General features: G+C 44.6%; 2 protein-coding genes across 4 annotated transcripts in view; one reads left to right on the top strand and one right to left on the bottom strand.

Moving 5' to 3' along the window:
- Window positions 1-16,928, bottom strand: part of ACSM5 (acyl-CoA synthetase medium chain family member 5) — a 110,445-nt gene extending 93,517 nt beyond the window's left edge. Inside the window, exons 1-2 of one of the 3 annotated variants that reach the window (XR_008294714.1) lie at window positions 16,861-16,909; window positions 15,028-15,171 (exon numbers count right to left, since the gene is read on the bottom strand). Coding sequence is in view for 2 of the 3 variants with exons in the window: in XM_053213626.1 (XP_053069601.1) it covers window positions 15,028-15,087 (60 nt within the window). In the remaining variant the exon portion in view is untranslated. Of the gene's footprint in view, window positions 1-15,027; window positions 15,172-16,860 lie in introns of all 3 variants that reach the window. The other 2 variants (XM_053213626.1, XM_053213624.1) reach the window with 2 other exon arrangements.
- Window positions 1,753-17,853, top strand: GP2 (glycoprotein 2). Its single transcript, XM_015067194.3, has 11 exons — window positions 1,753-1,856; window positions 3,102-3,231; window positions 5,564-5,950; window positions 6,808-6,918; window positions 9,078-9,289; window positions 9,788-9,936; window positions 11,126-11,371; window positions 12,248-12,410; window positions 13,261-13,345; window positions 14,583-14,627; window positions 17,330-17,853. Exons 2-11 carry the CDS (start codon window positions 3,150-3,152, stop codon window positions 17,386-17,388), a joined length of 1,539 nt encoding a protein of 512 aa, XP_014922680.1. The 5' UTR covers window positions 1,753-1,856; window positions 3,102-3,149; the 3' UTR covers window positions 17,389-17,853.
- The last annotated feature ends 9,159 nt before the right edge of the window (window positions 17,854-27,012 follow it).

The raw sequence follows: 27,012 nt of genomic DNA, 5'->3' as shown, positions 1-27,012 counted from the left end.
CAGCTATTAAATCACCCTTATCAGATGATGTTGGCCTGAAGCAGGGTTGGTGAAATGGGGCTGAAGAAGGAAAGACCGATTCAAGAAATATTTGAAAAGTGAATGACAAGTTGTGGTAATTACCAGAAATGTGAGCCTGAGGGATAAATGAAGGAGCCAGGCAGGTCTCCAGCTTGGGTGACCAGATGCATAATAGTGTCACTGATTAAGACAGACAATGGGGGCACCTGGGTGGCCCAGGTGGTTAAGTGTCAGATTCTTGGTTTCAGCTCAGGTCACGATCTCAAAGTTCATGGGTTCAAGCCCTGCATCCGGCTCTGTGCTGACAGCATAAAGCCTGCTTGGGAAACTCTCTCTCCCTCTTTCTCTGCCCACCCCCTGCTTGCTCTCTCTCTCTCTCTCTCAAAATAAATAAATTAAACAAACACACAAACTTAAAAAAAATAAGACAGGCAATGCAATGAAAATGGAGAGATCTGAGTGATGGATGAGTTCAGATTTGAGCCTGCTGAGGTGAAAGTGCCTCAAGCACCTCAGCCCAAGGAGAGAGGTCTGATAGGAGCTGGGTAGAGAGACAGTTATGATTGGAATGGAGGGGTCAGAAGAGGGATGGAGTAGATGACTGTTTCGTGGGCCCAGATGAATTTTGGAACTCTGCATTTGTGGTGGTTGTAAGTTCCATATTTAGGGGATTTTTCTCCAAATGCAAGAGGAGTAGAGAAGGTGGCTTATAGCACCTTTCTTTGCCCAGGATGGGGTTTTACTGGAAGATGCTACCAATGCCAGGATGTCTGTACTCCCTGCCCTCAATAGCCTTGGCTCCTTAAAGAGTCCCAGAGAAACACAGAAGAGGCAGTGACCATTTGTTCTGCAAAAGCTTTGACTCCCTTATTTAAAAAAATTTTTTTAATGTTTTTATTTATTTTTGAGACAGAGAGAGACAAAGCATGAGCAGGGGAGGGGCAGAGAGAGAGGGAGACACAGAATCTGAAGCAGGCTCCAGACATCAGGGCTGAAGCAGGGCTCAAACTCACAGACTGTGAGATCATGACATGAGCTGAAGTCAGACGCTTAACTGACTGAGTCACCCAGGCACCCCTTGACTCCCTTATTAATGCCACAATACCATGCCACAAAAGCCGGGTCCAAGCCTAATGCTTCAAAGTCCAAGATCTATGGCTTCCTCTCCCTTCCATACCTTCCAATCTCTAGCGTAGCCCACATATCAGAAGGGATTGGAGAAGAGGTGATTCTGACACTTATTTTGCCTTGGGGCCTTGTCTGTCCTTTGATATTCCGTAATTCACCATCCCCAAACTGGCCCTTCCCAGACTCTTCAACACTGAGTATCTAAAAGTGTATAAAGTCTATGGGCCAAAAATAGGAAACACTCATTCCCCACTTCCTTATTTATTCCCTTGCTCTAACTGGCCCTGAGTGGAATGGCATCCAGACAAAAGCAGAAGTGTTCTAAGGTGATTAGCTAAGAACACAAGGTACAATTGGAAATCCATTGTGCAAACAAGTGCTGTTTGGTTACTCTCACTTCCTTTTGGGTATTAAGCTCCCTTTTGATTAGTGTTTGTTTTCTGGTAATAAATATGGCACCAGCTTCATTGGTTTATTTGGGGGGTTGGGGAGCACATACGCTTCTTCCACTATTTTCTGTGGTAAATCACTTATCTTACCTACATACACCCAACAAGATCAATGTATACCTGGGAGATTAACTCCAGTCCTACCTCAGCACCAATCACAGATAGCCACGTGGGTGGGAAAATACAATAAAAGGATGGTCCACAGTAGGCTTTCCCAGAGCTGGACAGACGAGGGCCACCCTGTGTTCTTACCCCAAGGTAAGTCCTACTTCAAGACCCAGCAGACTTTCTCCCGATTTGGTAGGCACTCCCCTATCATCTCTGACCCACTGGATGTGCTAGGGTTGTTTATTTCTAGCAACTTTCAGAAACAGCAAGGACTTTGGATCCTGGCCCTATCAAGTATTCCAGATATCACTCTGTGTCCAACTCAACCACAATTCCAGCTACCTGCTGGCTACTCCAGGTCTACAGATGCCTCCTGCCTCCTCACCCTGCCCGTCCTCCAGGAACGTAGGCCCCTACTTGGGATCTCATCCCTAAGAACTGCCAGACCTGCATGCTCTCTAATATATTCACGATATCCCTTCCAGAAACAGATCTCTAGCTTCAACCTGAGTCTTCCAGAGGCTTTAAGAAGTCATCAGAAATTTGTCCATCCGAGCAAAGTTTTCCAGAAAAGGGAATGTTGCTAATTTGAATGTTGGCAGGCTCTTCATAGCTCTTTGTTTCTGCCCTCCCTACCCCCCATTTACTTTTTCACTTACTGCTCAGACCTTTAGTGAGCCCCCTTGTGTGTCAGACACTGTGCTAGGAGCAAGCTATGTGGGGCTCAGTGTGACATGGTCCCACACTCACAGAAACCTACACCTATATAGGGTGCTTCAGGAGTCTCTTAGCATGGCACGTGATACACAGAACTAAGAAAGCAGCTGCTACTTTTGTCTGTAGATACTCACAGCACTGTAACTTTCTCCTCCATCCAGTCTTCCAGAGTCTCTACCTGTACCTGAGCAAGAACCAACCTGGGGCATTCTAGGAAGTCCTACAGCACTGGCCACCTCTAAGCTTGCCTTTGGTTCTCTTGATGCCAACCTCATCCCTTTGGCAAGCCACCTACTCTCATTACCCCCACCTCCTTTCTGCAAGTCACGCCTGCTTTAAAACAACACAGTCCTTCATGAAGGAAGTCATAGGTCCGTTTCTAAGAACGTGGGCCTGGAGTCTTAAACAAGCTATTTAATTTCCAGCACAGTGCCTGCATGCTCAGTAAATATTTCTGTGATAAATATGTTCTGAGTCCCATCTCCCTCTTCATCCATAAAAGGGAACAATAATAGTACCTTCCCTGGATGGTGGTTCAGAGCCTTAAATGAGCTAAGGTATGCAAGGGGCTGAGTACAAGCCATGGTGCTGAACTGATGTGAATTTCTTTCTAACCCTTATACCCAGAGGAATGACTTCTGTCACCCTGATTGTATCTGGGTCTTTCCCTCCCCCTAGCTGCATGGAGAGTCTGCATGTTGCTGAGTAACCTACACATCTCAGCTTATGGAAATGATGGTGGGCTCTTATGTCTTGTGGCTGGCCTTGGCCTCCTGCATTCTGACTCTGGCATCTACAGAACAGCAAGGTATGTGCTTTGTTCATCTGGCATCTCACATGGCCCACCAAACCTGGGGAGAGGGGGAGTGCAGAGAAGGCAGTTCAGGGTCAGTGAGGAGAACAGGGACATGTCTAAAGCAAAGACTCAGCAGCTAGAAGTCAAGGGGAACAAGATGAGAGAAACCAGAATGCAGCCATAATCTCTCAAAGACTCAAATCAGAAATCCCCACTGTGAGGACCATGGAGCCAGTTAATATAACTTCCTATGCCCAGATATGTGGAGCTCAGATAGCAGATTCATGGGGACATGAATCGCCCAGTCACTCTGTGCCCTTGCTTTGGCAAGTACCTTCTCCTTCCTCTGTATGTTTGCTCATCTGTAGAAAGAAAGGATTGCAGGTAGTGATTTCTTGGGGTCCATTCAAAGATCTGAGGATTGGGCACCATAGATGGTTGTAGGAAATGTCCTCAGGCTCAACACCAGGGTGAAATCTCTGCCTGTATCAACTGTGGAGGGGGCTGTGGGGAGGGGAGAGGAGGGACTCAGCTCATGGTGTCCCTTGGGAAAACACATCGTGTGGGAGGGAAATAATCCAAGAACAGCAAGTGCAGAGACTTATTTCCTTAAAACAAGCACATACATAAGCAAGGCTTGAAAATCTTTTCTTCTAAAAACTCCCTCTACCGTGTATTACAAGAATGCAATCCTGAGTGTGTTCTTAGTCCATAATTCAGGGTCTCACACCGTTCAGTAAATCAGAACTGGAGGAGAGAACCAGCCTCAACTCCTCTTAGGACTCAGGTGCTGTGTTTGGCATTTTACACTTATTACCTCATTTAATCCTCTAGCAATGCTTTAGGGTTTTATTTCCTCAAAACAGGGGACACATTCCAGGAAGACTACAGCAGTGCATGGCAAACTCTTAAAAATTCTTTTGATGGCTATGTATATTTTTTCATGTGTATTAAAAATCTGTAACTAGTACAACATACCTATGGTATCACAGATATTATTCCTTAGGATGAAACAACTTTATAAAGAGAAGCATTGAAAGAAACATATTAAGTAGATAATTGGATAGGGGGACACAGATGTGGCAAACACCATGACTCAAGGCATGAGAATGGAGGGAGTTTGGGAACCACTAGCAACAGGTGTTGTTTTGCAGATTCGTCTCAGGGGAATTGAACCACCTGTCAAGGTCATCCAGCCAGCAGGTGTGGAGCTTATTTAAACTCAGAATGACCAGCCCACCCCTTCACTTCTCAGCCTCTTCACACATCATAGTTCCTGAATCTGCTAAAAACAGATCAGCAAAATCAGAAAGGGTCATGTTAGAGCAGTGGTTCTTCATTGGGGGTGATTTAAGCAATATCTAGAGACAACTTCCAGGAGGAAGGAGCTACTGAAAGCTAGTGAGAAGAGCCCAGGGAAGCTGCTAAACATCCTACAATGCACAGGATGCCCCCACCCCCACCTGCCCCAACACAGAATTATCCATCCTCAAATATCAGTAGTGCCAAGGTTGAAAAACCTTGTGTTAGATCTGTATCTACTGATAGTGGGAAAATGTCTATGATATATTAAATAAAAATGTAAGTGTAAAAAAAGGGGTGCCTGCGTGGCTCAGTCAGTTAGGTATCCAACTTCAGCTCAGGTCATGATCTCAGTTTGTGGGTTCGAGCCTCACATTGGGCTGGGTGCTGACAGCTCAGAGCCTGGAGCCTGCTTCAGATTCTGTGTGTCCCTCTCTCTGTGCCCCTCCCCTGCTCACACTCTGTCTCTCTCTCTCTCAAAAATAAATAAACATTAAAAAAAATTTTTTTAAAGCTGTACAGTATTAAACCCATTTAAAAAAACCCTATAGTTTAAACATATGCGTAGAAAGAGTCTGAAGACTATACAATAAATTTATGGATATTTCTGGGGATGGAATGGACTTATGACAACTTTCATTACTACTTTATTCAATGACATTTGAAGTTTTTTCCAATCAGCCTGTATTGCATTTATAATACATAGACAGGACCATAGTATATGGTTGCACAGGGGAGCACTGCACAACTCTAGAGCCTGGGGGAGGGCACCACGCTCAATGTGAAGGATGCCCCTTGGAACTGTGCAGGGTGGAGACCTTAGTGTTCTTAATGCCTATAAGATACCACACAAAGTCCTCATTATTATTCTGACTCCAAGGTGATGAAGGCTAATGTTTAATGAATGGGTTGTGCGCCTCATGTCCTCATTAGGGTCCTTAAGCATATTGAAAACAGAGTGTGTTGGGGGGAGGTGAGGGGGATAAAAATCCTGTGGGCTCTGAGGATGCTCAGTAAACCCAAGCACATTGTTGCTTTCCAGGTGACAGATACTTCACCAACAGTAGTTCCTATGACCCCTGCCAGAATTACACCCGCCTGGACGAACCCTCCCGAAGCACAGAGAACACGAGAGAAGGCCGGGTGTGTGACAGGGACAAGCATGGCTGGTACCGCTTTGTGGGAGATGGAGGAGTAAGGATGTCAGAGACCTGTGTCCCAATGTACCGCTGCCAGACAGATGCTCCTATGTGGCTGAATGGGACCCACCCCACGCTTGGGGAGGGCATTGTCACCCGCACCGCTTGTGCCCACTGGAGCGGCAACTGCTGTCTCTGGAAGACCCAGGTGCTGGTGAAGGCCTGCCCGGGCGAGTTCCACGTATACCAGCTGGAGGGCACCCCCAAGTGTAATGTGAGATACTGCACAGGTGAGCGGCAGAGAGATGGGGCAGCTGTGGGGCGGGGCCACCAGCTACCGGGTGACTTGCCAGGCCTCAGCAGAGTGAGTGGAGCAGGCCAGGAGACTAAGCAGAGCAGCCTGGATTCAACTCCTGCCAGTTACTGCCCAGTGGGGGATGTCACCCAAGGTTGCCAGCCTTCCAACATTTCAAGTACGGCCAGAAATTCAGATTGGAGGGTGAAATACCCCTGATATACCATATGTGTAGCATAATATGAAGAACTCAGGCTCACTCAGATTTAGATTCCATTTGGGCAGTTAAATTTATCTTTCTGAACTTGTGTTTTCTGATCTGAAAAAATGGATAATGGCAAAAGTAACAGCCAGTGCATAGTGTTTCTGCTCCTATCCAAAGCCCTTTAGACTACTAACTCATTTAATCCTCACACCAGTCTCATGAGATAGAGATACTGTATAACTATACCTGATGAGAGGTCTGGGGCATTAAGCAGCTTTCCCAATGTCACAGAGCAGAAACATGATAGAGCTGAAATTTGAATCCAAACACTCTCGTTCTGCGATCTATATGCCTAACCACTATGCTACTTAGTCAAACAGTTACCATGAGAATTGAATGAGCTCATGTGTGGAAAATACTTGAACAGTGTCTGCCATGCAGTAAGCATTAGGACGGCAGCCTCTGGGTTCTCATTTCACTGGATTGGGGGTCAGAAAATCCAAGTGTGAGGCTTGACCCTTCCACTATATATTGCACATCCTTGGGTGTGACTTCTGTGCCCTGGTAGAATGACAAAGTTGGCCTTGATAGCCTCAGATGGCCCTGCTCTGCATTCTGATCCTCTTCCTCTGTGCCTCACCCCCTAGACCCCTCCACTGCAAAGGCCAAGTGTGAGAAGGCCTGCCGCCCGGAGGAGGAGTGCCGCTTTCTCAACGGCACATGGGACTGTTTGTGCAGACAGGACCTCAACAGCTCTGGTAAGTGGCTTGGTGGGGCTGGGATGTGGGAACAGTGCCACCGGTGGAGGCTGAGTGAGGCAGCAGGGAGGGAGCCTCAGAGGGTCAGGACAAGGTATAGACCAGAGTCAGTGGGGATGGAACTGAGATCAGGGAATGAAAGTTCTCAAAGCCATTTGCAAGGATGGGAGAGCAGGGACGCAACAAATTGCCAGGTCAGTCTTCGGACCATGGTCTCAGAAAGCAGCTCTGGCATGGGCCAGCTTGACCCACAAGGGTGAAAGGTACTACGGACAAGCACCCTGCTAGTGTGGAACCTGTATTCAAATATCTGCATGTGAGAAACAAGGGCAGACTCTTTTGCTAGTCCTGGATTTGTGACTTAGTAGCTCTCTGGGGCCTGGGACAAGGCATCTATACTTTCTGAGCCTTAATGTCATCATCTGTAAAAGAGGAATAAGAGAATAGTAAAAATAGCCACCATACAGGGCAATTGTGAACATTAAATCAGAGCAGTCCAAATGGGCAGGCTTGTCAGGTGATGAGGTTCTTGTCCCAGGAGGTAAGCAAGCAGAGGCAGATGACCCATGAGAAAAAATGCCATAAACAAGCCCTAAACCCTGGATGGGGGGTGGATGAGCTTCCCATTATTTCCTTCCCTCCTAGGATTCTAATGAGGGCCTTAGACTCTTGCCCTTGCCACAAGCATGCCTTCCTCTGAGCACACTCCCAGCACACTTCCAATTTCTCTGTGGAAGAGAAAGTGTTATAGACAGAGGGGAAAGCACAAGCATATGTTTGGAAAACTGGGCTGGAGTGTGGATCAGGTGGTGCGTGAGTGTGCCTGGCAGGAGTGGGGTAGGGATGAGGGGCAGGAAACTGGAAGGAAACAACCCTGCTCTCCATGAAGTCTCTCTCTGCTCATTGGGTAGACGAGCCCCCAGAGGGTCAGAGCTGTTTCCTGGGATGTGGGCCATCACAGAATCAGAATCAGATGTTGGGCTTCAAGGATGCCCTCCCTGTACCTGGAGACTCCTAGCGCATCCTTGGCAGGTCCTGTCAGGTGACTGGGTGAGCAGGTGGCCTGCCCTCGAGTCTTCAATGGTGGCTACTTAGCAAGTCCCTTTGCTTCCAGGAATAACCCCTTTGTGATCTGGCTTTTTTGCTGACTTCTCCATCTCTTGCACTCCACCCCCAACCATTCTAAGTTCCTGTACCTCTGAGCTCCGCATGTCTGTAAACACACCATCCTCTCCCATCACCTCTGCTGTGGTGCCCTCACTTGCCTTATACACCTGCAAAGCTCCTACTCTCTACTAAGTTTCAGCCCTCTGTGAATCTTTCCCTGACTTAATGGAAAGACTCAGATATACCTTCTTGTGTGCTCCCTCTGCACCTAGCACACACTTCAGTTAGTACTTTCCCCATATTGCATTATAATAAGCTATTGACATGTTGGTTCTTAGGTAAGACCAAGGAATCCTCTCGAGCTGTGTCCATGTTTATTTTTGTGTTGAATGTGCCACCCACATGGAGAAAGTGGTTAGTAAGTGTATTTGAATCAATGCATTCATAAATATAATAGAAATGGTATTTCTCTTAATTTACTATCCATCTCCCCTATGAGAATGTTAGCTCTCTATATAAGCGTGGGGATTTTGTCAGTTTTGACAAACACTGTGTCCCCAGTACCTATAACGGTGCAGACAGTAAATGCTCAAGCAGTATTTGTTGAATAAATGTTGAATGAATGAATGGAATGAATGAGTGAATGAACAAATGAACGAAATACAGTGGTTGTGAACCTGTCAGATGTACTGGCTTCACAAAGCCAGGCAATCAGAGTAGTGTGTGTCTAGTTTTGATTCTAGTCTGAAAGGCAGGATAGCCCTGCTTTCCCAAAGACCCCAATCCCCAGAAACCCCGATTCCTGATCCCTGAGATATGAAAGCTCTCCCCACACCTGCACATAGGATGCTTCGAAATCTTGGGCCAGGGGCCTTGCCAATCTCATCTGCCACAAGCCTGGGTGTGAATCCCACCTTGGTCCCAAGTACCTACTAGTCTACCCTCTACTCCCTGGTGGATATGGGGGCTTTTCCAAAGGGCAGAGAATGTGGGCTCTGCCCATAGCTTCCAGAGCCCTGTCCACTCCACCAATCCTCTTTTCAACTTTCCAGATGTTCACGGTTTGCAGCCTAAGCTGGACTGTGGGGCCAAGGAGATCAAGGTGTCACTGGACAAGTGTCTGCTGGGAGGCCTAGGTTTTGGGGACAAGGTCATTGCCTACCTGCGTGACGGGAACTGCAGCAGTACCATGCAAAGACAGGACAGAAACTGGATGTCTGTGACCAGCCCTACCCAGGCTAGGGTCTGCGGAAACATCCTGGAGGTGAGTGGTGTTTATACCACAGCTGCCAGAGGGTGGGAGCTGGGCTGTGAAGCCCAGCTCAGTAGTTGTAACACCTTGGTCAAGTCACTTAGCCTCTCTGGGCCTCAGGTCGAAGGCGAGATTACACATTCGTGAACATGTTCGTTCACATGAATAGTTTAGAACATGTTTGCTGACTGAGCTCAATAAATGTAAGCTACAATTATGATTACTCTAATCAGGGGTGATGTGGGAGGGGTCAACATGGGAGCAAGCATGGTGGTTGCTGATTCTCCCCATGGGCCAAAAACTACTATTCCAGTTCTTGATCTGGGATCCTCACACCCTTTCCCATAAAGTGTCATAGCCACTGGGGCAAGAGGCCCCTGTGCTTCCTTGCAATCAGAAGGCAGGGTGGCAGTGTGATTGAGAGCATCAACCTTGCAGTCAGGCAGGCGTGAGTTCCAGATACATCTACATACACATAAGCATATATGTGGTCTTGTTTTTATGTCAAAGAGAAATGGAACCCATGCCATCTACAAAAACACCCTCTCCTTGGTCAATGCTTTCATCATCAGAGACACCATCCTCAACATCAATTTCCAGTGTGCCTACCCACTGGACATGAAAGTCAGCCTCCAAACTGCCCTGCATCCCATTGTAAGGTAAGGCACTGACCCTCACTCTTTGACCCATAACCCTGACATTAATCATATTCACTTCAAGCACAGTTTATGATGTCCTTAGGATGCCGCCTACCTCCTTCAGGAGCTCTCACTCTTACCATCATTCATTCTGCAGATATTTGCTGATCATAGATTAATGTTCAGCACGTACAAGGCAGAAGTAGAATATTTTGTGCCTGTTAAAGATTATTATCATTAAATAATGTAGCAACATGAAATAATGTTAATTAAATATGCTAAGGAACAAAAAGAACACCATGGTTTCATTAATCTTGGGGAAGAAAGGAAGTAAGCAACTAATTATATCAATCATTACTCACAAGTGACATGAATGCAATGTGGGAGAAGCACAGGGCACTGTGGGCTCAGGGAGCAAGGGCCCCTGACCTAGCTTTGGTGGGTTGGGGATGGTGGGAGCAGGAAGGCTTCCCTGCAGATGTGGGATCTAAGCCAGGATCAGCTTTGATTGGATAAGCACATCAAATTCACTAGAAAGAGAACCAAATAGCAATTTGGGTGGGGGTCCATTTGGGAAGAGGCTTTCATCTGTTGTGTCACTGCTGTCTCACTATGCCCGGAATGGTGCCCTGCAGAATGGATTCCTCAGCATTTCTAGACTCGCTGGGGGACTTTCTGAGGGTGTCAGAACTCCAGGGTGCCCTTCCTATCCCTTCATTGCCTCCTGGGCTCACAGAAGAGCAGGATTAGGACTAGAGATTTTTTAGTTCAATGGTTTTCAGACTGTGTTGTGTTGGGGCCCCAAGTTTCATAAGAAATTAAAATTAAAGTCATTTCTATTTTAAAATGGATGTTTCACTGGTGACTGTGGGGTGGAGACAGGAAATCTGCTGCTAAAAATGGTGAATCCACAGGTCTTGTCCCATTGTACAGGGGAGAAGACAGAGGTGTAAACTTGCAGTTACTCTCTGAGTGAAGGAGATATGAGTGATCTGTGAGGTGGGGAGAAATGGTGGAGATCCTGGAGATACACTCATGTACTTGCCAAGTTTAGAGCCTAGGGGATACTCAATGCTCAACTTAAGTGGGTGATTGAATAGTTCCTTTAGGGATCAGAGATGTGCCTTTGCCTTCATAGCCTCAAGCAAGTGCAGGGCTAGATTTATCTTGTTCTCACTGATGGAAACTCTCATGGCTTTCCTCTTCTCAGTTCTCTGAACGTCAGTGTGGACGGGGCAGGAGAGTTCACTGTCAGGATGGCCCTGTTCCAAGACCCGAACTACACATCTCCTTACGAAGGGGCTGCAGTTGTGCTGGCTGTTGAATCTATGCTCTATGTGGGTGCCATCTTGGAGAGAGGGGACACCTCCCGGTTTAACCTGTTGTTGAGGAACTGCTATGCCACACCCACCAAAGACAAGAATGACCCTGTAAAATATTTCATTATCAGAAACAGGTGATGAGCAACTCTGGGTTATCTTTTGGCCTGAATAAGATTTGGGGGGAAAGTGATCACTTTGACCCTACCTGATAGTTGTGTTAATTGGCTTACATCTTTTGGAAGATAATTTGGTGTTACAGATCATGACCATCCCCTTTGACCCAGGAATATCAATATCACTCCTGAAATTTTAGCCTAAAGCATTAATACAAAATATGACAAGGTTAAGAAATGCCAATTATTTTTCAGTTCAGTATCCTTTATAACTTTGGATATAGGTTCATAATTCAAAAATAGGGACCTATTAAGTAATGATGGACTATTATATAGGTATTAACACTGACTAATCAACATGAAAACACCGATGACAAGTGTTATGGGACAAAGTATCATAGAAATTGTTACCTGGAAAAAGCAAAGGGAAAATGCATACCCTATATCATGATTCAAACCATACTAGCTAATACTTATTGAGTTTAGCTATGTGCTAAGCAGTGTACATGGACTGTGTCACTAAATGCTCGCATCAACCCCAGGGGGTATGGATTATTGTCTCTGCTCTACAGATAGGAAAAGTGAGGCCCAGACAGGTTAAGTCATTTGCTCATGATCACTTAGTTAGAAAGTGGGTCTAGCTGGAATTGAAAGCAGTCTATCTCACTTCAGAGACTGTACCCTGCAGAACTGAAACCACATGCGCTGATGGATAAACATCTTGGAGGAAACCCAGAGGAATAAAAGTCTATGTCAGGATTGACGGGGGGAAACAGGGAACTCTTTAATTCTCTTTGATGATGTTTTTATACTGGATACAGATTACAGATACAGCCAAGGGCCTCAGGTCCCCTGAATTGCTCTAGAATGTAGACCCTCACCCTGTCACCCTCGCAGCTGTCCAAATCAACGTGATTCCACCATCCATGTGGAGGAGAATGGGGTGTCCTCAGAAAGTCGGTTCTCAGTTCAGATGTTCATGTTTGCTGGAAATTATGACCTAGTTTTTCTGCATTGTGAGATTCATCTCTGCGATTCCCTTAATGAACAGTGCCAGCCGGTGAGTATCACTTTAGAGTGAACTATTCAGAGCTTGACAGGAGACCTAATACCTAGTAGGCTCTCCGTATGGATTTATTGGATTTATGAATAGATGGAAAGAAGGAAGGGAGGGAGGGGAAGAGAGAAGGAAGAGAAGAAAGAAAGAAGGATGAATGGATGGACATTCAGCCTCCAAAAAGCCCATGTGTAGGCAATTATTGTGTCCCTGGAAAGCAGAACAGATGAAGGAGCCTGTTGATGAGGTTTCCTTGGCACAAGACATATTCTGAATGATTTCATAATTGACTTTTTTAGTGCTTACTCCTTGTCAGAAATTACACTAAAACTTTCATATGCCTTGTCTAATTTAATTCTCATAACAGCCCTTCACATAGATTCTTTATTGACCTCATTGTACAGTGAGGAGCCTGAGCTTCAGGTCTTTTGCCCAAGGGCAACACAGCTAGAAAGCATCAGAGCTGGGACGTACCTCCATTGTCCATGCTTTTAACCCCGATTTGGCAGTGCCTGCTAGTAGTTGGCATTTGGTGAGTGCTTTCTATGTGTCTCTGTGTTGTAGACACACTCATCTTAATCTTCACAACCAGGAAGGTATATTTAATAGTAGTAAGGAGGTGAAGTCATTAGTTCCAAATTAGAAAACTAAAGGGAGTGGAGATGAGATTCACACTTGGGTTTGTGTGACATCACAGTGAGGATTCTCTAGACTAAGAAAAACACAGCCTCAGAGTTAGGGCCATAGGGTGGGTGGGGTCCCATCCTTGGGCCAGATATGCCCATTGCAGGGGCAGCCTGGATAGCAACTGTGCCTTTAAATGTTGGTATAATGAGATTTCTCCATCCCACAGTCTTGCTCAAGAAGTCACCTCCGTAGCAAAGTAGTGGCTATTAATCCAGCCCAGGTTCTAGATTTGGGACCCATCACTCGGAAAGGTAAGTGGCCAACTTCTGGCGGGAAGGCCAGCTGGTCAAGTGCTGACAGTTAACCACAGATAACTGGCGTCACCATCATAACAACCTAGAGCCTTTTTAGCCTCTTCACTGCAGCACCCCCCCACCAGTGAATCTATCTTTACATAAGGTCATTGGTAATAATAATAGCACTTGCCACTTGTGCTGGGCCTCCTGTGTGCTAGAGACCAGGCTAAGCTCTCAGTATCCACATTCTAACTTCATCCTCCTGACTGCGTCCATTTTATAGGCGAGAAATCAGAGCTCAGAGAGATTAAGTGGCTCACCCCAAATCATTCAGCTCATGAGCAGCGGGAGTTAGAACTGTACCCAGCTCAGACTGATTCCAAGGCTGTGTCCTTTCCCTTTTTCCTCCTGCCAGGTCCTTACCTCAGCCCCTTTTGGGTGAAGTCTAAGTCCTAACCCAACTTTGTTTTCTGGTGAATGACTATGTTTTTAAAAATCCAGTTATAATATTCTGGGGCATGATGTAGGGGAAGCTTTTCAAATGCTCCACAAATTTTCACCCATCCTACCCATGGGTTAGCAGTACTGTTATGGTTTTTATTACCCCTGGAAAGGAGGAGTCAAAAAACCTAGAAGAGTGAAAGCAATTTTTTTTTGTCCTAAAAAAATTAGGACACAGTAATGTTAATAACAACAACAACAGTAATAATAATAACACACGTGGCAGGCACCAGGCAAAACATTTATATGCATTGTCACATGGAATGTTCACAGCAACTTAAGGAGGTAACCACTATTACCACTTCCATTCTCCAGGTGAATAAACTGAGGCTATCTTGTAAAGAAGGCTCTGCCTTGAACTGTCCTGCCTCTTTACTGAGCCCTCAACTTGAAAAGCTTCATGTGGTACCACAGCATAGTTGGAAGGTTAGGAGCTTTCATTTTGGAATCAGATAGACTAGAGTTCAAATCCCAGCTTTGCTACCTACAACAAGGTCAACTTGGCCTTGGGCAACTGAGTCTCAGTCTTCTCATCTGTTGAATGGGGATACAATCCCTCTGCTGGAAGAATTAAGTTTCAAATGCATGAAATGTGCTTAGAAAGGGAACTGCTAAACAACAGATGTCTCAACAATGTGGGCTGTCGATGGCTGTGGTGACCAGGTCCAGAAGAACTTGGAGCAGCTACGGCCACAGTGCCACAGTCCCGGCACATGACTGAGGAAACCTTCACCTCTGCTCTTGTCCCCAGGTGCTCCATCTCTTGGTGTCACGAATGGAACCCCCAGCACTGCAGGTACATCGTTTTCTCCTATCTCCCTGCCCTTCCTCCCAACCCTCTCTCCCCCCTCTTCAATTTGGTGCACATTGAGTTAGCTTGTGCTGACAACTGTGGACATGGAAATGAATCAGTCCCACGTCTGGCTCGCAGTGTAGCACAGGGGCCAGTAGTTTAACAGCAAGTATGTATCACAATACCTAGTACCTGCCTACCATGTGCCAGGTGTTGTTTTACATGCTGAAGATATAATAATGAACAGGACAGGCCAGGTGCCTGCCCTCATGGAGCTTATATTACAGTGTGGGAAAAGGCAATAAAAAGCTAGCGAGATAATTAAGAAAAGAGGGTGATGTGATAGAAAGTTACCAGCATGGGTAACAGCGTCTTAAATACGATAGTTGTTTATTTTACTCACATGTAAATGAAGTCTAGATGCAAGCAATCCAGGACTAGCAGAGTGGCACCACAAGGTCATGAAGAATCCAAGTTCTTTTCAGCTCACCCCTCCACATTCTTCATCCTCATGGTCCAAGATGGCAACCAGAGCTCCAATCATCATCTAGTCAGCAGGATGGAGGGAATATAGAAGAAATCACTGAGTGTTAAGGAACATTCCTGGAAGCTGGCACCTTATACTTCCACTTATATTTCACTGGCCACTGCTTAGTCACACGTGGTTGCAAAGGAAGCTGGGAAATGTAATCTTCATGCTGGGTAGCCGTGTCCCTAACCAATGTTTAATGGTTCTATTAATAAGGCAGGAAGGAAAAATAAATACCAGAATAGGTAAATGGACAAAAAAATGTCCACAGAAGGTGATATTTGAACCAAATAAAAAAAGAAGCCAGGTTTATAAATAATAAAGGAACAGCCCTATAGGCAGAATGAACAACAACTGCAAAAATGAGACAGTCAATAAGCAAATAAATCACAAACAAGTAGTGCAGAAGGAGAACAAAGAAGAGTAAATTAACTGCATTAGATAAGGTCAGGCAAGAATTTCAGCAGGTGGCAACATCTGAATGGGGTTTTTGTGGATGAACTGCAGTTCAACAGGGAGACCAATCCAAGAAATGTATTTTGGGCCAAAGGGAAAGCAATGCTATTAAGATTTTACTGCCCCGCCCTTCCCCAACACATAAATGACCTATATTGGTGAACCCAGACATGAAAAAGTTCTTTCTACCCTTAATTACCCAGCTAGGTAACAGTCTAAAAGTTTCCAGATAAGCTCAAGACAGCTTGCTTAATGCTAATATTCAGACAACATTCAGAAAAGTAGTGCTCATGAGAGAGGGGTTGGAGCTCAGGCTAAAGGCAGCTTGAGAGCAGACCTCAAGTCTCATTCATTTCTTCCAGTACTTCAGGTAAGCACAGTGCCTGGAGCAACCTGGCTTCCCAGTAGAGTCTGCCAGACTGACTAATTTCTAGGGTGGGCAATGGGTTCTGGAGCCTTCTGGAAGAGGAAGGGATCAATCTTATGCAGTATGAGACTGCCACAAGAGGGCACTTATGGCATTCATTGTTTGCTATCTCCCACAAACATTTCTGATGTTTTAGAATTAATTGAACTCAGCCTGTTTCATAATTGCAAACTGGTTGTCATACACTAATATTTCTGAAAATTGTGATATTCTTCACCACCCTCCCTTCTAGGACATTAGCAAGTTACTTTGAAATTTGTGGGATGGGGAGAGGTTATAATCTTGTGGTGGGAAGGGGTACACATGCCTCTCCCAGGCCCCCCAGTATAAGGCAACTATCATCTAGGACCCATGCCTTTCATTAACACTGAGTGTATGGTAACTTTCAGAGGAGATACGACCCCAACCTTCCCACATCTTAGGGTCTAATTTTCAAAACCAGTACTTATACGGCGTTTACCATGTATCAGGCACTGTTCTAAATGCTTGATATGAATTTACTCACTTTAACCTTAAAAAATCCCACGAGGTAATAGCTGCTAGTGATATTTCTGTTGTGCATACAGATGAACTCAGGCATGGAGAGACTCAGGAACTGGGCCTGCACAATTAGTTGTAGAGCTAGGATTCTAAGCTAAATAGTCAGGCCTCAGAGGCTTTGTAACCTCTGTTGTCTTTCTACTTCTTTAGTATTAGAGTAAGTAATGTTAGCTGCTGTGACAATCCTCAACTTATTGTGCCTTTACACAATAGTTTATTTCCCACTAGATCACTGGGGGGATACAGTTCTGTGCTTTGCAATCATTAGGAACTCAGGCTCTTACCTTCTGGTAACTTCTGGCAACTCCACTATCCCCAGCAAGTCCTCTGCTGGAGTCTTGGCTTCTGGTGCCTGGATGTGGATGAGAGAACATATAAAATCATGTAGGAGGTTTTAAGGACCACGCCTAGAAACAGCATATATGATTTTTACCCATATTCCACTGGCCAGATTCAATCACATGGTCCCACCTTCCTGAAAAGGAGGATGGAAGTAAAATGCCTTCCAATGTGCCCAAAGGAATATGAAAAAGTGATGATTTGATAGCTTTGCCTCTACCATATGACCCCTTTGCCATTTTCCAGGGGCTATAACCTGGAAACAGATATTAGATATTACAGATATTAATATACTTAGAACAGATATTAATATACTTTGTCTTGTCCTTGTAAGGCAGAGGATAGAGAGGAAAGCTTGCTTTGGCTGTTGAGCTCCAAAGCCAACACTTGACAGGCATCTCTCTTCCATTTCAGGGTTCCTGGTGGCCTGGCCCATGCTTCTCCTGCCTGTCCTTCTGGCTGGGCTGTTCTGAGACCTCAGCTGGGCATGTGGCCTTAAAGCTCGTGTTCTTCCCTCTGGCGATGGCTTCCGGTTACCTTTTGGCTACGCTGGTTCTCTCTCTGAATCACATAGACAGTCTTGGTGTTCACACACTCCAGGACAGGCTAGATTTTGGGAGACAGAAGAGTTTTTCCTTGTTCAACACTCTCTGTGCCTTTATATTCCTCTTTTTCTCACAGTGGGGGCTCTGTTGGCCTGGCCTGGCCTGACTTCCTCATTTATTAGCAGGATCTCAAGGCCAGACTTGCTACATGCCTCTGTGGCTCCAGCCTTTACTAGAAATGTAGCATGTCTATAACTCCAGGGAAGATGGGCTGTGTCACTGGGGGGAAGAGGAGGGGGATGGGTTTGTAAAGAAGGCACTTCCCCACAGTTCCTTCCCAAGTACCCCTTGTTCTTACTGCTGATGAATTGAACAGACTGATCCTTGCTTTCACCCGTGTCCTCTGATATATTTCCATCATGATCTCAACAGTCGCCATGGGAATAATTGTAAAGAGTCCACTTTTGGAGACTCTACTCCAGAGAAGACTGGGTCCCATTGCTCCTCTGTCCCCCACCATGCCGTAGACATGCTTTGACGTGCCTAGGGCTAAGCAAAAACCTACCCTGGGACCCAAATGCTGGAGGGATTTCTTGGTTTGGATGCAGAGATGCTGTCACTCCAGAGTACAACTCTAGCTCTGAATAGTGGTGTGCTTATGAAGTCCCAGCAGTCCCCACGGTGTCGACCCTGCCATGGGGATATAGCAGCAGTACCTGGGGGATGAGTGAAGTCCCTTTCTTGAGACCTCTAATGGGCTCTCACAAAACACTCCACAAAGATACCACAAACAGAGAAGGCTTCCCTTTCCTGCAGCTACACACAGGGCCCCTCCAAGTTGGCCTCAGGGAAAAATGATCAGATCAGGGCCAGGCCACGGGCAGGGTGGGGTGGAGTGGAGCCTGTTTATCTGCCAGGAGAAGACTTTCTAAAGTGCTCTCAAGTTCAGAGGTAGTGTGTTTGCAAGAAATAGAAACCCAATACAATCAAATCAGGCAAAAGGAGAATCAATTATAAGGATACAAGAGCAAAAAGTCCAAGAACAGAAGATATAACCTGGCTATATGAGAAAAACCACCAGAAACCAAAGTTTGTCTTTCCATCTGCCATTCTTCCTGAAACCACACAGCCTTTACATCTTTGGGTGTCTCCTTTATTCCCCCCCTGTCCTGAAACTAGCTTTTCCTGTTCATTTACCATGTCTGAATTAAATATGGACATTGCAGCTTCACCTCACTTACTAATTCAGGGACCACAGAGACCAACTAGCACTTGGTACCCTACATCCAAATTGTACCAGGGGTAATGTGATTTCCCTGTTTCAGTCAGAGTGCTTCCCTTGGTCCAAACATCTGAGGCCAGGTGAGTGGTCTTATCTAATGCAAACATAGCCAAGGGGGCTGACAAGAAGGGGCAGGTCTCAAACACAGGGCAGTGTTTCCTGGATTGACATCTCAAAAGGATGTTACTACTATAATAGTGGCTTCTTTAAAGGGGAATTTCTTGGGAGGAATTGCTTCTGTTTCCCAGTAATTCAGAGAATTCATAGGTACTACATTTCAAGGGACGAGGTGCACTGAGAATGCACCTGAAAGAGAGGTCAGGAGGTCCTAACCTTTTCCTTTCTCTGAGGCTCATCTTCTTCCTTCTGTAGAATAAAAGGGCTGGGCTAGAACAAGATTCTCTAACATTTAGAGTGGAACTCTTTCTTTAAATACAAATCTACATGAGCTTCCAATAGGCAGACATTAAATGCTAATAGACTCTTGTTGATGTTAGGTAAGGGGCTTAACTCTCCTGTCTGTGATTCCCTCTTCCTCTTTGATTCTGGGCCATCAAAGAAACTCCATCATAACCCACAGGGTTACCAAAGACAAAGTTCTGTAACTTCCTGGGACACATCACCTCTAATAACTCTTCCAGTGTAAAGTACGTGGGATTCTACTTAACAAAAGTCAACCCTGGCTATTTGTCTATTTGTCTATGAATCTAGCTGGCTGGCTAGCTAGCTATCACAAACTCTCCTACTCTACTTGCCCCCCATATATCTACCTATATAACTGTCATCTATCTAGCTAGTAACAGCTTTTTGTTTTCCGCAAATGGGTATACTAAATGAATAACAATCTCTGAATGTCCAGCCTACTTTATTCATCTGATCAACACTAATCTGCTGAGCAACTGCTATGTCCCAGATCCAAGGGCCTAGGTAAAATAATGAATGAAACACAGTCCCTGACCTTAGAGGTTCACAATTTGGTGGAACACAAACACACAAAGAGGCACTCACAGGCAGGTCATACTCAAGCATGCATACCCGCTGACCCTCAGGTACAGGGCTTATATACCCATACCAACATACACATTCTAATAGATACACATATCAACCTCAGGTGCCCAAAGACACATTTCCACACATAGATCCTCACCTGGGCCCTCAAGCCCAGTCACTTACATATTTATTGTCATGAATAACTTAGTAACAGTCAATATTTTTAGCACATCCTATGCACCAGGCATTATTCTAAGTGCATTATGGACATTTCATCATTCCACCCTCACATTAGATATTGAAGGTAGGTACTATTATCCCTAGTTTAGAGATGAGTTAGGCAAGACTTAAAGAAGGCAATTATTCACTCAAGGACCTATAGCTTTTCAATGCTGAATTCAGGGCTTAGGCCTAGATAGCCAAAATTTGGAGGATATACTTTTAACAGACACTGTATTCTGCCTCCATTTATACACAAAGCCCCCCTACACACACAGAGGCACTCATTTTCATACATGTACCACCATACATACATGCACCCACTTGTATACAGGCACATGGGAACACATACATGTGTAGTGACATGTGTGGACATATAATTTGTTAACAGAGGCTCTCACACATACACAGGCTTTGACATTCACAGATGCACAGGTGCTAACATGCACACTAACCTATGCATGTCCATTTAGATGCTGACACATACACTTTAGTATAGAATAAAACACAGGGACACTCATATCCTATGCTACACACACACACAAACACACACACACACACACACACACACACTCACTCACAGATACATAAACATATACGTATGTTCCTATAAAATACAGGACTTGAATCCCACTCCCCAAGGCCAAGACTCCACCCATGTCTCCTCTCCCATTTAGCTTTCCTCTCCTCTATCCTCTAGTCCTACCCAGCTGAGCACCAGGACAAGAAGTCCAAACCAGGGGGCACAGTGAAAATAGGCTCTCGATCCAGCATCTGGAAGATCTGGACTAGAAGGATGACAGAAACAGTGAGAAAGGACCTGACTCACATTCAGGGAAGGTGGCATCTCTGTCCTAGGGGAGCACCTAGAAGCAGCAGGTGGAGGATTCAAAGAGGTAAGGGCAGCCCTGCTCTCCAGAAGCTTCAGGTCTGCTTGGGAAACCAGGGCATACAAATTCGAGGCAGCCAAAGCTCAGTAGTGTGAGACCAAGATAGACACTGCTGCAAGATGTGGAGAAGGGACAAGAACTCCACTCGGCCTGAGAGAAGAGGGAAGGATCTGTCCACAGAGTTCCCTGAGAGAGGAATTAAGTTTCGTTCCATAAAATGCTTTCTATTGTGATTTGTGTTCACAAGGAAAGGACGGGTCTGGTTGTACATATTTTATTGCAATGCTGAAACCTAGCTCCAAATTCATTGAGAAGAGCTACAGTTTTAAAGGGCAGAACCCTTAGGCTCTGGGTCCCAAAATACCCATGCAAGCACTCCCACTCCTCACACTTCACCATGGGAGTAGCTGGTTGCTAGAGAAATAAAGGAGATAAAGGATGTGAAGTCACTTTGCAACACATGAAGCATCACACAGATGACAACATCAGCACTATCATGATTATCGTCATCATCTGCTATTTTTCCCATTGTAATGTATCAAGCTGCTTCTTACCTCTCTTCATTTGTCCTCTTACTGCCTAGATGTGACCAAAAGGAGACCATTTCTTAGAATCTTTGTGTTTGCCAGAAACAGGACTCCTCGGTGCAAGTGGAAGGAACCCATCTCCTTCCTTGGCACTTAGAAAAATACTTTATGAACACTTAATATGTATAAACCAGTGCACCAAACATTTTACATTTTTTTTATCCAACTTAATCCTCACAATAATCCTTTGAGAAAGGTGATGTTGTTCCCACTTCACAAAAGAAAAAACTGAGGCATAGGGGTTTAAGACACTCCTCAATATCATATCAATAGCAAATGCCTGTCATCTATTCAGTGCATATAGGTCAGTCAGCACTTCAAATTTCACATTTTATAGATAAAGAAGGTGTGATTAAGGAACACTAGATAACTCGCTCAGACTGCACAGTGAGGTGACAGACTCCAAGACTGGAACTCAGATTTGCTTAAATTTAAAATATATGCTCTTCTTTATGCCACACAGCCTCCCTGCATGACCAGTCATGTTCTACAATGATGACTGAAAACCTACCTCAGAATCATAGCAAGATCTATGCATGTGTATTTACATGTGTGTGTGCATGTATGTGTGCATGTGTGTAAGTCTGCGTGTGTGGTGGCAGCCACTAATTAACTGTGGCAAGGCTAAATGATATAAAAACCACTTTTCCTGAGACATCCTCAAGCTCCTTCCCACGCAACAGGAACTCATAAGAGTCACAGAAACTAGGAGACCCAGAGGAGATTTACAGATGATCTAATCCTACCCCCTTTAATGTCCACAAGAAAACTGGTACCCAGAGTGCACTGAACCAGGAAGTAAGAAATTCCTGTTTCAGTCTGACTTCTGCTGATGTGAGAGTTTAAGAATGCCACTTAACTTCTCTTGGGCCATCTGTAAATTAAGATAGTAACATTCCCTCCACTACACTTAATGGTCTATGGCCCTGTCATTGACAGGTTGTGGCTGTCAAACCTTCTGGCCTCAGCACGGCCCTCTTTTATCCAGCCTGAGACTGTCTCGAGGCAGATTCCCATTGATAAACTCAGCCTCAACACCCTCGGATTGCTCAGAACCCAGGAGAGTGCCTCTCTGGTTCTGAACTGCCAAGCAGGAGGCAGCTCAGAACTCAAGAGATGACTGGGGAGCAAACTCTCCCTCCCTTGTTCCTCAAGCACTTTTCTGAAAAGCTTGGTGTGCCAGTTCCTTTGTCAGTCTTTTTTTCGCTCTCCAGGAACTCAGTGGAACTGGTAACCTTGTCAAGTGTTCCCCTCTGGTTGCAATTTCTCAGGTGGAAAAGTAGCACTTAGGGCCTTGTCCTCAAAATATTTGTGGCTGTGTTGCTCCTGCTGATGGTAACAGCAATGTGACTGTGATAAAAAAAAAAAAAAAAGGTAATGTCACTTTGTAGCCACAATAGTGCTTTTACTATATTTTATTGGAGCATAATACACATATCATGCATTCATGTATATGACTTGATGAATTTTAACGAAAGGAACACCCCCCTACAACCAGTACCCAGTTAAAGAAATAGAACAGTACCCACTTCCTAAAAAGCCTCCTTCGTGCTGTCCAGTTACAATACCTTTCAAAGGCAACCACTATCCCAGCTACTAGCACCAAGGAACTTTGTTTTATTTATATATAAATATATATGTATATATATACATTTATATTTATATTTATAAAAGAGGAATCACATATTAACTTTTTAGCTTGACTTCATTTTTTTAAACTTTTTTAAATGCTTATTTATTTTTGAGAGAGAGAGAGAGAGAGAGAGAGAGACAGAGAGAGAGAGAATCTGAAGCAGGTTCTGTGCTGACAGCAGAGAGCATGAGGCCGGGCTCAAAGTCACAAACCATGAGATCAGGATGTAAGCCAAAGTCTAATGCTTAATCTACTGAGCAACCCAGGCACCCCTCTTTTTGTTTTGAGAGAGAGAGAGTGTGTGTGTGTGTGAGCAGGGTGGTAGGGAGAGGGAGGGAGGGAGGGAGAGAAAGAGGGAGGGAGAGAGAGAGGGAGGGAGGGAGGGAGGGAGGGAGGGAGGGAGGGAGAGAGAGAGAGAGAGAGAGAGAGAGAGAGAGAGAGAATATCAAGCAGGCTCCATGCTCAATTCAGAGCCCAACATGAGCCTGACTGCTTATGTCTGTTATCTCTGTGAACTTCACCCATGTTGTGTTTAATTACAGTTTGATGATTCTGACTGCTGACATTATTCTGTTAGAAGAATATGACCTAATTTATTGATTCTTTCTATTGCTGGTGGACATATGGCTTGTTTCAGCTATTGTGAGGCATCCTGCTTTCTTGTACATGCCTGTCAGTGAGCACAGGTACCTATTTCTGGTGATGTGTGTATACTCAGTTTTAGTAGATACTGTCAAGAAATTTTCCAAGGTGGCTGTACTTTGACCAGACATGTTTTTAACATTACAAGATGCTTTAGCCTCCAGTATCTAGTCACTATTGACACAGCTTCTTTTGGCTCTTTGAATACTCCTTCAGGGCCTCTGCACAATGCTCTGTTTTGCTGTCATAATCTCTGCCCAACCAAAGGATGGGCAAGAGCTCATCCTTTGGGTATCAATGCAATGTTGCCTCTTTTCAAGCAGGCCCTGTTCCTGTTATACTCACCACTTTACATATAGTATCTAGTCCATGCCTGGTAAATGTTTAGCACTAAACAAATGTTAGCTAACGTTGCTGTTGTTGCAATAAATAGTCTTCAAGTTTTGCTTCCCAAAAATCTGTGATTGTGGAAAGTCAGATTTCCTGACTCTTATCCTGGTGTACTGACCTGTATGTGCCCCTAAAGCTTCTAAATCTTCCACAGGGTAGTAGTTAGCAGGCCAAGTTTCCCCAGGCTCTTAATAGTGAGCACCTATCTTCCTGAGGATGTACAGTCCCTGTTCTCTACTAAATGGCCAAAAGAGGGCACTGTGGGAACACGTCTGCAGAAAGAAAGAAGGAGGTGTTCAGGATTAGAAAGAACTAGAAGGGAACTTCATTTTGAAGACACAAACCTTCATTTTATAGATGCTTAGAAGACGTGACTTGCCCAAGGTCACACAGCTACTGGATGGTGAGCAGAGATGACTCTTAGCCCCTTGGCATTCTCCACTCTGCAGGGGAGTCACCAAGCACTGAATGAGACAACTGCCCATGGGAGCTGTAGCCTTGAGCCTGCCAAGGACCATTTGCCAAGCCTCTCATTTCCCCAAACTGTCTTCTTTCCTCCTATTCCATGAGAGAAAAGATCTAGATTTTGGAGGTGAGACAAAGCATGCTGCCCCTCTGATTCCACAATGATCTCTGAGGAAATATTTTACTTTTCTTAATAATAGCTACCAATTATTGGGCAGTTCCTAGATTCCAAATACGCTGAGTACATTGCATAAATTACCAGATTTAATCCTCAAACCAGGATGGTGTGAAGGTTCGATGTTTCTGTCTCTTCTGAGAGTCCTTTCCTGATCACTCTCCATTGAGAGAGACTTTTCTCCACCTGTTTCTACTTCATTGTATCACCCAGTTTGTTTCCTTCGCAGCTTTTACAATTATGTTTGTAACAATTCTGCCTATTTAATTGTCTACTTACTTACTGTCTGCTTCAACTCCTCTACTCCTCCCAGCAGACTCTGTGAAAGACTCTGTGAAAGAAGGATTCTGGAGCCAGACAGGTCCGGGTTCAAGTCCCAGCTGGTTCATTTACTTGCATTAGTCACTTAAACTCTGTGAGGTTGTTTCTCCCTTTGTGAAATAGGGATTCGTGCATGTATTTTACAAGTACATAGAGGACTGTACCAGTCATCTGTTGATTAGATTTCCTCTCCAACTTTGCCAACATGTGGTCATCCACCCTATATTTGATTACCCTCAGTGATGAGGAACTCACTACTAAGCAGCCCAGAGAAGGCAACATGTTGGAGCATTCCAAGCTTGGTCAGTCATGAGTTACACATCTTTAGGAAAACCCAAACTTCTCTGAGCCTCAATTACTTATTCTGTAAAGTAGGGATGGTGATGATAATACTTATCCCACAGTGATCCTAAGTAAGTTATTTTACCAGCAAAAAATGGGTTTATTTGGGAATAGCAGAAAATTGTAATTTAGGACATGCAAGTTACACAAAACCACAGACAAGACTAATAAACAAAGGAAAGGAAACTTTATTTTATGGAGAAGAAGGAGGAGGCTGGGAGGGATTGTTTTGAAGGGAAGTCCCTTGGAGAAAAGCAGGACAGGAGTTCAGGGTGATGATGGTTTCTCATTGGCTGAGTCATAGGGGTGGTCAATTTCTGGTAGGAGATGGACTTCTTTTCCTGTGGGGGTTTGCAATTAATGATTCTTTCCTATTGAGAATTGTTCTATTGGAGTCTATAATTGACAATTCTTCCTATAATTGACATTGAGTGATACGGCTCCCTCTTCTAGCCTCTGACTCTACTTAAATGAGGTTTCCCTGTATTAGTTTTCACACTTTGAAGATGAGATGAAATTGTATATGACTTAAGAGGCTTGCATATGGGAGGTACTTTCCTCACCTTGTTCCTCAGAAAGGGAAAATGACTCTAAAAAGCACATTTTTTTCACATTTAAGGATACCTAAAGTACTAACGTGTTATATAATTAAATGGCATGTCATAGTTTAGAGGCAGCTTGGTGATATATAAAAAATGGTGTGTTTTATAACCAAAGCCATCTTAGAATCAGTGAGATGTGATAGTAGATGCCAGGGACAATATTCAAATTCAGGTTTGCCTAATTCCCAAAGGCCATTTTATACAACTCATTTCTGGGAAGAAGAGTCAGGTCATGGGGGAAGCCACTGAGAAGCAAACAGACAGTGGAAGACAGGGAGTATGTTCAAACTAAGACTTGTCTAAACACAGCTGCCTTCACTGCTCAGCTGGTAACTGAATTTGGAAAAGTTTCACCATACAGGTCTGTCTGCAGAAGACTCTCCTAACCACTGATGAATGGACTCCTCCACAACCCCAGCCCCAGCCAAGCCAAGCAAAACCTTAAAAACAGGTAGGGGTCATATTAATATGCTGTGCTTATGTGCCTGGGGCAAGGAGGAGAATCTCTAACTGAATTAAACAAAGATGTTCATCACCTGCTACTGTCAACAGATAAGTCTGGAGGTGGTACATGTGGCTGTTTCAAAGGACACAACATTAACTGAGTTTCTACGGAGTTCAAGGCATTGGGCTAGGAATTCTGAGAAAGGCAAACAAGTTTAGCTCCTCACCTCAACTCTATGAGGAAGGTATTAATATTAATCAAGCTCATGTACAGACAAGGAAAATATAGACAAGTTTAATAAATGCATCCAAGATCACATAGCTGGAACATGTCATAGAGCAGGGATTGGAACCCAGGGTTACTTAGAGGCTGGAACTTCAAAGAAATTGGTTGAAATTATTAATTATAAACCTTAAATGGGCTATCATCCCTCCTCTTGGCTCACAGTGATCCCCAAATTCTGACAATATTCTCTCTGCAACATATACCTTGCATTAAAAAAAAAAAAAAAAAACTTGGCAAAGGGATGTGAAGTCCAATATATAAGCATTCATCCACTTCACACTTTT

This window comes from Acinonyx jubatus, chromosome E3, assembly GCF_027475565.1.
Source record: "Acinonyx jubatus isolate Ajub_Pintada_27869175 chromosome E3, VMU_Ajub_asm_v1.0, whole genome shotgun sequence".
NCBI classification, from domain to species: domain Eukaryota; kingdom Metazoa; phylum Chordata; class Mammalia; order Carnivora; family Felidae; genus Acinonyx; species Acinonyx jubatus.
This window is presented reverse-complemented; position numbering and strand designations above follow the sequence as displayed.

Bases quoted from the DNA above. Each gene is read 5' to 3' on its own strand.
- GP2 (XM_015067194.3), top strand. From the start codon at position 3,150: ATGGAAATGATGGTGGGCTCTTATGTCTTGTGGCTGGCCTTGGCCTCC. The intron at 3,232-5,563 runs GTATGTGCTTTG...GTTGCTTTCCAG, and splicing joins GGCATCTACAGAACAGCAAG to GTGACAGATACTTCACCAAC. The intron at 5,951-6,807 runs GTGAGCGGCAGA...CTCACCCCCTAG, and splicing joins TAATGTGAGATACTGCACAG to ACCCCTCCACTGCAAAGGCC.